General features: G+C 52.5%; 2 protein-coding genes across 2 annotated transcripts in view; both read left to right on the top strand.

The window, feature by feature from the left end:
- Positions 1–5,430, top strand: part of LOC138853662 (proline-rich protein 36-like) — a 26,307-nt gene extending 20,877 nt beyond the window's left edge. Inside the window, exons 4-5 of the mRNA XM_070091709.1 lie at positions 470–720; positions 5,182–5,430. Of these exons, the coding sequence (XP_069947810.1) occupies positions 470–720; positions 5,182–5,430 (500 nt within the window). The remainder of the gene's footprint in view (positions 1–469; positions 721–5,181) is intronic.
- Positions 5,431–5,556: 126 nt separating this feature from the next.
- The window catches only part of LOC138853661 (probable inactive protein kinase DDB_G0270444), a 30,065-nt gene continuing 21,853 nt past the window's right edge, over positions 5,557–13,768 (top strand). Inside the window, exon 1 of the mRNA XM_070091708.1 lies at positions 5,557–5,592. Within this exon, the coding sequence (XP_069947809.1) occupies positions 5,557–5,592 (36 nt within the window). The remainder of the gene's footprint in view (positions 5,593–13,768) is intronic.

The raw sequence follows: 13,768 nt of genomic DNA, 5'->3' as shown, positions 1-13,768 counted from the left end.
GTCCAGCAGTGTTGGTGTATGGTCTGGGGTCCAGCAGTGTTAGTGTATGGTCTGGGATCCAACAGTGTTGGTGTATGGTCTGGGATCCAACAGCGTTTGTGTATGGTCTGGGGTCCAGCAGTGTTGGGAGGGAGGCAGGGAGAGATGGAGGGAGGGAGGGAGGCAGGGAGAGATGGAGGGAGGGAGGGAGGCAGGGAGAGATGGAGGGAGGGAGGGAGGGAGGCAGGGAGAGAGGGAGGGAGGCAGGGAGAGACGGAGGGAGGAAGGCAGGGAGGGAGGGAGGGAGGGTGGGAGGGAGGGAGGGAGGGAGTGAGGCAGGGAGGGAGGGAGAAAGAAAGGGAAGGAGGGAGGGATGGAGGGAAGGAAGATGGGAGGGAGGGTGGGAGGGAGGGAGGGAGGGAGGCAGGGAGGGCATAGAGGTCACTAAGACAGCCTAAATCTTGACAGCCAGATTCTTCGTTCTTTTCAGCTGTGCCACACAAGTACCAGGGTCCACAAGTACCAGGGTCCACAAGTACCAGGGCCTACAAGTACCAGGTCCACAAGTACCAGGGTCCACAAGTACCAGGTCCACAAGTACCAGGATCCACAAGTACCAGGGTCCACAAGTATAATGGTCCACAAGTACCAGGATCCACAAGTACCAGGGTGCACAAGTACAATGGTCCACAAGTACCAGTGTTCACAAGTACCAGGGCCCACAAGTACCAGGGTCCACAAGTACTAGGGTCCTCAAGTACCAGGGTCCACAAGTACTAGTGTTCACAAGTACCAGGGTCCACAAGTACCAGGGTCCACAAGTACCAGGGTCCACAAGTACCAGGGTCCACAAGCACCAGGGTCCACAAGTACCAATGTCCACAAGTACCAGGGTCCACAAATACCAGGGTCCACAAGTACCAGGGTCCAAAAGTACCAGGGTCCACAAGTACTAGGGTTCTCAAGTATCAGGGTCCACAATAACAGGTCTGTGAATCTTCACAGTGGTGGCCTATGCTAACCTCCTTATGGTGTGCAGAAATATACCAAGCTACATGAATCTTATCAGAGTCATCTGGCCCAGTCATTAACGCACTGGTCTGTGAGTTGTAGCGCTCACTTGCCCTGGTTCAAACCCTCACCAGTTCCCTGATTTGTAATTAAGATAGTTCATGCTTACTACTAGTAATTTTATGTTCATTTGTAGGCTAGGCCATGGTAGGTCTTTGAGTTGTCAGTGGAAATGCTATACTGTAGGGACCCGTTTATACAGCAGGTTAGGTTGTGGGCTACTGTAGGGCCCCGCTTATATAGCAGGTTAGGTTGTGGGCTACTGTAGGGCCCCGCTTATATAGCAGGTTAGGTTGTGGGCTACTGTAGGGCCCCGTTTATACAGCAGGTTAGGTTGTGGGCTACTGTAGGGCCCCGCTTATATAGCAGGTTAGGTTGTGGGCTACTGTAGGGCCCCGTTTATACAGCAGGTTAGGTTGTGGGCTACCGTAGGGCCCCGCTTATATAGCACGTTAGGTTGTGGGCTACTGTAGGGCCCCGCTTATATAGCAGGTTAGGTTGTGGGCTACTGTAGGACCCCGCTTATACAGCAGGTTAAGTTCCAGGCTACTGTAGGGCCCCGCTTATATAGCAGGTTAGGTTGTGGGCTACTGTAGGGCCCCGTTTATACAGCAGGTTAGGTTGTGGGCTACCGTAGGGCCCCGCTTATATAGCACGTTAGGTTGTGGGCTACTGTAGGGCCCCGCTTATATAGCAGGTTAGGTTGTGGGCTACTGTAGGACCCCGCTTATACAGCAGGTTAAGTTCCAGGCTACTGTAGGGCCCCGCTTATATAGCAGGTTAGGTTGTGGGCTACTGTAGGGCCCCGCTTATATAGCAGGTTAGGTTGTGGGCTACTGTAGGGCCCCGCTTATATAGCAAGTTAGGTTGTGGGCTACTGTAGGGCCCCGCTTATATAGCAGGTTAGGTTGTGGGCTACTGTAGGGCCCCGCTTACATAGCAGGTTAGGTTGTGGGCTACTGTAGGGCCACGCTTATATAGCAGGTTAGGTTGTGGGCTACTGTAGGGCCCCGCTTATATAGCAGGTTAGGTTGTGGGCTACTGTAGGGCCCCGCTTATATAGCAGGTTAGGTTGTGGGCTACTGTAGGGCCCCGCTTATATAGCAGGTTAGGTTGTGGGCTACTGTAGGGCCCCGCTTATATAGCAAGTTAGGTTGTGGGCTACTGTAGGGCCCCGCTTATATAGCAGGTTAGGTTGTGGGCTACTGTAGGGCCCCGCTTATATAGCAGGTTAGGTTGTGGGCTACTGTAGGGCCCCGCTTATATAGCAGGTTAGGTTGTGGGCTACTGTAGGGCCCCGCTTATATAGCAAGTTAGGTTGTGGGCTACTGTAGGGCCCCGCTTATATAGCAGGTTAGGTTGTGGGCTACTGTAGGGCCCCGCTTATATAGCAAGTTAGGTTGTGGGCTGCTGTAGGGCCCCGCTTATATAGCAGGTTAGGTTGTGGGCTGCTGTAGGGCCCCGCTTATATAGCAGGTTAGGTTGTGGGCTACTGTAGGGCCCCGCTTATATAGCAAGTTAGGTTGTGGGCTACTGTAGGGCCCCGCTTATATAGCAGGTTAGGTTGTGGGCTACTGTAGGGCCCCGCTTATATAGCAGGTTAGGTTGTGGGCTACTGTAGGCTCCCGCTTATATAGCAGGTTAGGTTGTGGGCTACTGTAGGGCCCCGCTTATATAGCAGGTTAGGTTGTGGGCTACTGTAGGGCCCCGCTTATATAGCAGGTTAGGTTGTGGGCTACTGTAGGGCCCCGCTTATATAGCAGGTTAGGTTGTGGGCTACTGTAGGGCCCCGCTTATATAGCAGGTTAGGTTGTGGGCTACTGTAGGGCCCCGCTTATATAGCAGGTTAGGTTGTGGGCTACTGTAGGGCCCCGCTTATATAGCAGGTTAGGTTGTGGGCTACTGTAGGGCCCCGCTTATATAGCAGGTTAGGTTGTGGGCTACTGTAGGGCCCCGCTTATATAGCAGGTTAGGTTGTGGGCTACTGTAGGCTCCCGCTTATATAGCAGGTTAGGTTGTGGGCTACTGTAGGGCCCCGCTTATATAGCAGGTTAGGTTGTGGGCTACTGTAGGGCCCCGCTTATATAGCAGGTTAGGTTGTGGGCTACTGTAGGGCCCCGCTTATATAGCAAGTTAGGTTGTGGGCTACTGTAGGGCCCCGCTTATATAGCAGGTTAGGTTGTGGGCTACTGTAGGGCCCCGCTTATATAGCAGTTAGGTTGTGGGCTACTGTAGGGCCCCGCTTATATAGCAGGTTAGGTTGTGGGCTACTGTAGGGCCCCGCTTATATAGCAGGTTAGGTTGTGGGCTACTGTAGGGCCCCGCTTATATAGGTTAGGTTGTGGGCTACTGTAGGGCCCCGCTTATATAGCAGGTTAGGTTGTGGGCTACTGTAGGGCCCCGCTTATATAGCAGGTTAGGTTGTGGGCTACTGTAGGGCCCCGCTTATATAGCAGGTTAGGTTGTGGGCTACTGTAGGGCCCCGCTTATATAGCAGGTTAGGTTGTGGGCTACTGTAGGGCCCCGCTTATATAGCAGGTTAGGTTGTGGGCTACTGTAGGGCCCCGCTTATATAGCAGGTTAGGTTGTGGGCTACTGTAGGGCCCCGCTTATATAGCAGGTTAGGTTGTGGGCTACTGTAGGGCCCCGCTTATATAGCAAGTTAGGTTGTGGGCTACTGTAGGGCCCCGCTTATATAGCAGGTTAGGTTGTGGGCTACTGTAGGGCCCCGCTTATATAGCAGGTTAGGTTGTGGGCTACTGTAGGGCCCCGCTTATACAGCAGGTTAGGTTGTGGGCTACTGTAGGGCCCCGCTTATACAGCAGGTTAGGTTGTGGGCTACTGTAGGGCCCCGCTTATATATCAGGTTAGATTATGGGCTACTGTAGGGTCTCGCTTATATAGCAGGTTAGGTTGTGGGCTACTGTAGGGCCCCGCTTATACAGCAGGTTAGGTTGTGGACTACTGTAGGGCCCCGCTTATATATCAGGTTAGATTATGGGCTACTGTAGGGTCTCGCTTATATAGCAGGTTAGGTTGTGGGCTACTGTAGGGCCCCGCTTATACAGCAGGTTAGGTTGTGGACTACTGTAGGGCCCCGCTTATAAAGCAGGTTAGGTTGTGGGCTACTGTAGGGCCCCGCTTATATATCAGGTTAGGTTGTGGACTACTGTAGGGCCCCGCTTATACAGCAGGTTAGGTTGTGGGCTACTGTAGGGCCCCGCTTATACAGCAGGTTAGGTTGTGGGCTACTGTAGGGCCCCGCTTGTACAGCAGGTTAGGTTGTGGGCTACTGTAGGGCCCCGCTTATACAGCAGGTTAGGTTGTGGGCTACTGTAGGGCCCCGCTTATACAGCAGGTTAGGTTGTGGACTACTGTAGGGCCCCGCTTATATAGCAGGTTAGGTTGTGGACTACTGTAGGGCCCCGCTTATACAGCAGGTTAGGTTGTGGGCTACTGTAGGGCCCCGCTTATACAGTAGGTTAGGTTGTGGGCTACTGTAGGGCCCCGCTTATACAGCAGGTTAGGTTGTGGGCTACTGTAGGGCCCCGCTTATACAGCAGGTTAGGTTGTGGACTACTGTAGGGCCCCGCTTATATAGCAAGTTAGGTTGTGGGCTACTGTAGGGCCCCGCTTATACAGCAGGTTAGGTTGTGGGCTACTGTAGGGCCCCGCTTATACAGCAGGTTAGGTTGTGGGCTACTGTAGGGCCCCGCTTATACAGCAGGTTAGGTTGTGGGCTACTGTAGGGCCCCGCTTATACAGCAGGTTAGGTTGTGGGCTACTGTAGGTCCCCGCTTATACAGCAGGTTAGGTTGTGGACTACTGCTGTAAAGTGAAACTCGCCATAAAGTGGTAACGTGTTTACACTAACATATATTAAGTGAACAATATAGACAGGCCTAAAACAATGCATATACAGTCTACACATTACTTACCTTAAAATATTTTCGTCCTCAGCTTATAGTGGTGAATATATTTATTGTAGGAAGTCTGAATAATAAAGAATGGGCATAATCGAAAAAAAATGCTGCATTAACGAAATGATGTACATTGAAGCGCTGTAAAGCGGGACCTGTCTGTACCGAGATACAGAATATTAGTCAAGGTTGAACCTGTCAACCAATTCAGGACGTGAATATCCTCCTTCCAGACTGTGGATGCAGAGATGCAGTCCTCTACAGTCTGGGGATCCTTGTGGTCGAAATCTGGATCATTCCCGGGGATCTTAAAGATCCTCAGAGACCAGCGGAGAACCATAAATACAAAAAGCAATTTATAGGTAGTTGCAAGAGATGCTTAGGCTCCATGTCTGAATCCATTCCCATATCCAGACGACTCTCCTTCATAAAAACTGGAGGAAACAGATTTCTTTCGTGAAAATCTGTTACAAACAAATTTAGCAGATTTCATAAATTTACTTGTATAAGTGAACTGTAGACGTAAATCCATTTGTACTCCTGTGAAACCTTTTGGAGCCTAATCCTAGGCCTATTGTGTATCCATATGCTCATGCAGTACCCTCCACAGGATGGATATGAGGTACACAATAAAGTAGCCACTACCATCCACAGGATGGATATGAGGTACACAATAAACTAGCCACTACCATCCCCAGGATGGATATGAGGTGCACAATAAACTAGCCACTACCATCCACAGGGTGGATATGAGGTACACAATAAACTAGCCACTACCATCCACAGGATGGATATGAGGTGCACAATAAACTAGCCACTACCATCCCCAGGATGGATATGAGGTGCACAATAAACTAGCCACTACCATCCCCAGGATGGATATGAGGTGCACAATAAACTAGCCACTACCATCCCCAGGATGGATATGAGGTACACAATAAACTAGCCACTACCATCCCCAGGATGGATATGAGGTACACAATAAACTAGCCACTACCATCCCCAGGATGGATATGAGGTGCACAATAAACTAGCCACTACCATCCACAGGATGGATATGAGGTGCACAATAAACTAGCCACTACCATCCACAGGATGGATATGAGGTGCACAATAAACTAGCCACTACCATCCACAGGATGGATATGAGGTGCACAATAAACTAGCCACTACCATCCACAGGATGGATATGAGGTGCACAATAAACTAGCCACTTCGGTAGTCAAATTTAAATCAAATTTACACTCCTTCCAGACGATCATTACCACCATGGCTGACTACTGTCTTACTGAATGGGTATCTTAGGGTTAATTCACCAAACACAACAATAAACGCATCTCTGGAAGGAAAAAACGATGGGTTGGTTGGTTTAGTTAATGGGGTTAAAAGCCTATCTACTACACGAAGTTCAGAATAGCTAAGAATACTTTAATACCTTCAATGTTAATTAGAGTAAATTATCAGTGTACATATCCTGACGTAGTCTGAGAGAACCAAACAAAGAGAGAGTGAGAGAGAGAGAGAGAGAGAGAGAGAGAGAGAGAGAGAGAGAGAGAGAGAGAGAGAGAGAGAGAGAGAGAGAGAGAGAGAGAGAGAGAGAGAGAGAGAGAGAGAGAGAGAGAGAGAGAGAGAGAGTGACCTGCCACACTGTTATGGGTCTTGACAAGCGGTGTACCGAACACAGATTCTTGTGACTTAAAGTTGTGATTCTGAAGCCTTCCCTTGCTGGGACTACCTTATTATCCCTCCTGACGGCTGCTGGGACTACCTTATTATCCCTCCTGACGGCTGCTGGGACTACCTTATTATCCCTCCTGACGGCTGCTGGGACTACCTTATTATCCCTCCTGACGGCTGCTGGGACTACCTTATTATCCCTCCTTACGGCTGCTGGGACTACCTTACTATCCCTCCTGACGGCTGCTGGGACTACCTTATTATCCCTCCTGACGGCTGCTGGGACTACCTTATTATCCCTCCTGACGGCTGCTGGGACTACCTTATTATCCCTCCTGAGGGCTGCTGGGACTACCTTATTATCCCTCCTGAGGACTGCTGGGACTACCTTATTATCCCTCCTGAAGACTGCTGGGACTACCTTATTATCCCTCCTGACGGCTGCTGGGACTACCTTATTATCCCTCCTGAGGACTGCTGGGACTACCTTATCATCCCTCCTGAGGACTGCTGGGACTACCTTATTATCCCTCCTGAGGACTGCTGGGACTACCTTATTATCCCTCCTGACGGCTGCTGGGACTACCTTATTATCCCTCCTGACGGCTGCTGGGACTACCTTATTATCCCTCCTGACGGCTGCTGGGACTACCTTATTATCCCTCCTGAGGACTGCTGGGACTACCTTATCATCCCTCCTGAGGACTGCTGGGACTACCTTATTATCCCTCCTGAGGACTGCTGGGACTACCTTATTATCCCTCCTGACGGCTGCTGGGACTACCTTATTATCCCTCCTGACGGCTGCTGGGACTACCTTATTATCCCTCCTGACGGCTGCTGGGACTACCTTATTATCCCTCCTGACGGCTGCTGGGACTACCTTATCATCCCTCCTGACGGCTGCTGGGACTACCTTATTATCCCTCCTGACGGCTGCTGGGACTACCTTATCATCCCTCCTGACGGCTGCTGGGACTACCTTATTATCCCTCCTGACGGCTGCTGGGACTACCTTATTATCCCTCCTGACGGCTGCTGGGACTACCTTATCATCCCTCCTGAGGACTGCTGGGACTACCTTATTATCCCTCCTGAGGACTGCTGGGACTACCTTATTATCCCTCCTGAGGACTGCTGGGACTACCTTATTATCCCTCCTGAGGACTGCTGGGACTACCTTATTATCCCTCCTGACGGCTGCTGGGACTACCTTATTATCCCTCCTGACGGCTGCTGGGACTACCTTATTATCCCTCCTGACGGCTGCTGGGACTACCTTATCATCCCTCCTGACGGCTGCTGGGACTACCTTATTATCCCTCCTGACGGCTGCTTGGACTACCTTATCATCCCTCCTGACGGCTGCTGGGACTACCTTATTATCCCTCCTGACGGCTGCTGGGACTACCTTATCATCCCTCCTGACGGCTGCTGGGACTACCTTATTATCCCTCCTGACGGCTGCTGGGACTACCTTATCATCCCTCCTGAGGGCTGCTGGGACTACCTTATCATCCCTCCTGACGGCTGCTGGGACTACCTTATTATCCCTCCTGACGGCTGCTGGGACTACCTTATTATCCCTCCTGAGGACTGCTGGGACTACCTTATTATCCCTCCTGACGGCTGCTGGGACTACCTTATCATCCCTCCTGAGGACTGCTGGGACTACCTTATTATCCCTCCTGAGGACTGCTGGGACTACCTTATTATCCCTCCTGAGGACTGCTGGGACTACCTTATTATCCCTCCTGAGGACTGCTGGGACTACCTTATTATCCCTCCTGAGGACTGCTGGGACTACCTTATTATCCCTCCTGAGGACTGCTGGGACTACCTTATTATCCCTCCTGAGGACTGCTGGGACTACCTTATTATCCCTCCTGAGGACTGCTGGGACTACCTTATCATCCCTCCTGAGGACTGCTGGGACTACCTTATTATCCCTCCTGAGGACTGCTGGGACTACCTTATTATCCCTCCTGACGGCTGCTGGGACTACCTTATTATCCCTTCTGACGGCTGCTGGGACTACCTTATTATCCCTCCTGACGGCTGCTGGGACTACCTTATTATCCCTCCTGACGGCTGCTGGGACTACCTTATCATCCCTCCTGAGGACTGCTGGGACTACCTTATCATCCCTCCTGAGGACTGCTGGGACTACCTTATCATCCCTCCTGAGGACTGCTGGGACTACCTTATCATCCCTCCTGAGGGCTGCTGGGACTACCTTATCATCCCTCCTGAGGGCTGCTGGGACTACCTTATCATCCCTCCTGAGGACTGCTGGGACTACCTTATCATCCCTCCTGAGGACTGCTGGGACTACCTTATCATCCCTCCTGAGAGCTGCTGGGACTACCTTATCATCCCTCCTGAGGACTGCTGGGACTACCTTATCATCCCTCCTGAGGACTGCTGGGACTACCTTATCATCCCTCCTGACGGCTGCTGGGACTACCTTATCATCCCTCCTGAGGGCTGCTGGGACTACCTTATCATCCCTCCTGAGGGCTGCTGGGACTACCTTATCATCCCTCCTGAGGACTGCTGGGACTACCTTATCATCCCTCCTGAGGACTGCTGGGACTACCTTATCATCCCTCCTGAGGACTGCTGGGACTACCTTATTATCCCTCCTGACGGCTGCTGGGACTACCTTATTATCCCTCCTGAGGACTGCTGGGACTACCTTATTATCCCTCCTGAGGACTGCTGGGACTACCTTATTATCCCTCCTGAGGACTGCTGGGACTACCTTATTATCCCTCCTGACGGCTGCTGGGACTACCTTATCATCCCTCCTGACGGCTGCTGGGACTACCTTATTATCCCTCCTGACGGCTGCTGGGACTACCTTATTATCCCTCCTGACGGCTGCTGGGACTACCTTATTATCCCTCCTGACGGCTGCTGGGACTACCTTATCATCCCTCCTGAGGACTGCTGGGACTACCTTATTATCCCTCCTGACGGCTGCTGGGACTACCTTATTATCCCTCCTGAGGACTGCTGGGACTACCTTATTATCCCTCCTGAGGACTGCTGGGACTACCTTATTATCCCTCCTGAGGACTGCTGGGACTACCTTATTATCCCTCCTGACGGCTGCTGGGACTACCTTATTATCCCTCCTGACGGCTGCTGGGACTACCTTATTATCCCTCCTGAGGACTGCTGGGACTACCTTATTATCCCTCCTGAGGACTGCTGGGACTACCTTATTATCCCTCCTGAGGACTGCTGGGACTACCTTATTATCCCTCCTGACGGCTGCTGGGACTACCTTATTATCCCTCCTGACGGCTGCTGGGACTACCTTATTATCCCTCCTGACGGCTGCTGGGACTACCTTATCATCCCTCCTGACGGCTGCTGGGACTACCTTATTATCCCTCCTGACGGCTGCTGGGACTACCTTATTATCCCTCCTGACGGCTGCTGGGACTACCTTATTATCCCTCCTGACGGCTGCTGGGACTACCTTATCATCCCTCCTGAGGACTTCTGGGACTACCTTATTATCCCTCCTGACGGCTGCTGGGACTACCTTATTATCCCTCCTGAGGACTGCTGGGACTACCTTATTATCCCTCCTGAGGACTGCTGGGACTACCTTATTATCCCTCCTGAGGACTGCTGGGACTACCTTATTATCCCTCCTGACGGCTGCTGGGACTACCTTATTATCCCTCCTGACGGCTGCTGGGACTACCTTATTATCCCTCCTGACGGCTGCTGGGACTACCTTATTATCCCTCCTGACGGCTGCTGGGACTACCTTATTATCCCTCCTGACGGCTGCTGGGACTACCTTATTATCCCTCCTGACGGCTGCTGGGACTACCTTATTATCCCTCCTGACGGCTGCTGGGACTACCTTATTATCCCTTCTGACGGCTGCTGGGACTACCTTATTATCCCTCCTGACGGCTGCTGGGACTACCTTATTATCCCTCCTGACGGCTGCTGGGACTACCTTATCATCCCTCCTGAGGACTGCTGGGACTACCTTATCATCCCTCCTGAGGACTGCTGGGACTACCTTATCATCCCTCCTGAGGGCTGCTGGGACTACCTTATCATCCCTCCTGAGGGCTGCTGGGACTACCTTATCATCCCTCCTGAGGACTGCTGGGACTACCTTATCATCCCTCCTGAGGACTGCTGGGACTACCTTATCATCCCTCCTGAGGGCTGCTGGGACTACCTTATCATCCCTCCTGAGGACTGCTGGGACTACCTTATCATCCCTCCTGAGGACTGCTGGGACTACCTTATCATCCCTCCTGACGGCTGCTGGGACTACCTTATCATCCCTCCTGAGGGCTGCTGGGACTACCTTATCATCCCTCCTGAGGGCTGCTGGGACTACCTTATCATCCCTCCTGAGGACTGCTGGGACTACCTTATCATCCCTCCTGAGGACTGCTGGGACTACCTTATCATCCCTCCTGAGGACTGCTGGGACTACCTTATACCTTATTATCCCTCCTGAGGACTGCTGGGACTACTTATTATACCTTATACCTTATTATCCCTCCTGAGGACTGCTGGGACTACCTTATTATCCCTCCTGACGACTGCTGGGACTACCTTATTATCCCTCCTGAGGGCTGCTGGGACTACCTTATAATCCCTCCTGACGGCTGCTCGGACGACCTTATCATCCCTCCTGAGGACTGCTGGGACTACCTTATTATCCCTCCTGACGGCTGCTGGGACTACCTTATTATCCCTCCTGAGGACTGCTGGGACTACCTTATTATCCCTCCTGAGGACTGCTGGGACTACCTTATTATCCCTCCTGAGGACTGCTGGGACTACCTTATTATCCCTCCTGACGGCTGCTGGGACTACCTTATTATCCCTCCTGACGGCTGCTGGGACTACCTTATTATCCCTCCTGACGGCTGCTGGGACTACCTTATCATCCCTCCTGACGGCTGCTGGGACTACCTTATTATCCCTCCTGACGGCTGCTGGGACTACCTTATTATCCCTCCTGACGGCTGCTGGGACTACCTTATTATCCCTCCTGACGGCTGCTGGGACTACCTTATCATCCCTCCTGAGGACTTCTGGGACTACCTTATTATCCCTCCTGACGGCTGCTGGGACTACCTTATTATCCCTCCTGAGGACTGCTGGGACTACCTTATTATCCCTCCTGAGGACTGCTGGGACTACCTTATTATCCCTCCTGAGGACTGCTGGGACTACCTTATTATCCCTCCTGACGGCTGCTGGGACTACCTTATTATCCCTCCTGACGGCTGCTGGGACTACCTTATTATCCCTCCTGACGGCTGCTGGGACTACCTTATTATCCCTCCTGACGGCTGCTGGGACTACCTTATTATCCCTCCTGACGGCTGCTGGGACTACCTTATTATCCCTCCTGACGGCTGCTGGGACTACCTTATTATCCCTCCTGACGGCTGCTGGGACTACCTTATCATCCCTCCTGACGGCTGCTGGGACTACCTTATCATCCCTCCTGACGGCTGCTGGGACTACCTTATCATCCCTCCTGACGGCTGCTGGGACTACCTTATCATCCCTCCTGAGGGCTGCTGGGACTACCTTATCATCCCTCCTGAGGACTGCTGGGACTACCTTATCATCCCTCCTGAGGGCTGCTGGGACTACCTTATCATCCCTCCTGACGGCTGCTGGGACTACCTTATCATCCCTCCTGAGGGCTGCTGGGACTACCTTATCATCCCTCCTGACGGCTGCTGGGACTACCTTATCATCCCTCCTGAGGGCTGCTGGGACTACCTTATCATCCCTCCTGAGGACTGCTGGGACTACCTTATCATCCCTCCTGAGGACTGCTGGGACTACCTTATCATCCCTCCTGACGGCTGCTGGGACTACCTTATCATCCCTCCTGAGGGCTGCTGGGACTACCTTATCATCCCTCCTGAGGGCTGCTGGGACTACCTTATCATCCCTCCTGAGGGCTGCTGGGACTACCTTATCATCCCTCCTGACGGACTGCTGGGACTACCTTATCATCCCTCCTGAGGCCTGCTGGGACTACCTTATCATCCCTCCTGACGGCTGCTGGGACTACCTTATCATCCCTCCTGAGGACTGCTGGGACTACCTTATCATCCCTCCTGAGGGCTGCTGGGACTACCTTATCATCCCTCCTGAGGGCTGCTGGGACTACCTTATCATCCCTCCTGACGGCTGCTGGGACTACCTTATCATCCCTCCTGACGGCTGCTGGGACTACCTTATCATCCCTCCTGAGGACTGCTGGGACTACCTTATCATCCCTCCTGAGGACTGCTGGGACTACCTTATCGTCCCTCCTGAGGACTGCTGGGACTATCTTATCATCCCTCCTCTGCTGGGACTACCTTATCATCCCTCCTGGACTGCTGGGACTACCTTATCATCCCTCCTGAGGACTGCTGGGACTACCTTATCATCCCTCCTGACGGCTGCTGGGACTACCTTATCATCCCTCCTGACGGCTGCTGGGACTACCTTATCATCCCTCCTGAGGGCTGCTGGGACTACCTTATCATCCCTCCTGACGGCTGCTGGGACTACCTTATCATCCCTCCTGAGGACTGCTGGGACTACCTTATCATCCCTCCTGAGGCTGCTGGGACTACCTTATCATCCCTCCTGAGGCTGCTGGGACTACCTTATTATCCCTCCTGACGGCTGCTGGGACTACCTTATTGTCCCTCCTGACGGCTGCTGGGACTACCTTATCATCCCTCCTGAGGGCTGCTGGGACTACCTTATCATCCCTCCTGACGGCTGCTGGGACTACCTTATCATCCCTCCTGACGGCTGCTGGGACTACCTTATCATCCCTCCTGACGGCTGCTGGGACTACCTTATCATCCCTCCTGACGGCTGCTGGGACTACCTTATCATCCCTCCTGAGGACTGCTGGGACTACCTTATCATCCCTCCTGAGGGCTGCTGGGACTACCTTATCATCCCTCCTGACGGCTGCTGGGACTACCTTATCATCCCTCCTGAGGGCTGCTGGGACTACCTTATCATCCCTCCTGAGGACTGCTGGGACTACCTTATCATCCCTCCTGACGGCTGCTGGGACTACCTTATCATCCCTCCTGACG

The sequence above is a fragment of the Cherax quadricarinatus genome, chromosome 37 (assembly GCF_038502225.1).
Source record: "Cherax quadricarinatus isolate ZL_2023a chromosome 37, ASM3850222v1, whole genome shotgun sequence".
Lineage (NCBI taxonomy): Eukaryota > Metazoa > Arthropoda > Malacostraca > Decapoda > Parastacidae > Cherax > Cherax quadricarinatus.
Note: the sequence above shows the minus strand (reverse complement) of the source record. Positions and strands in the feature narration are given on the sequence as shown.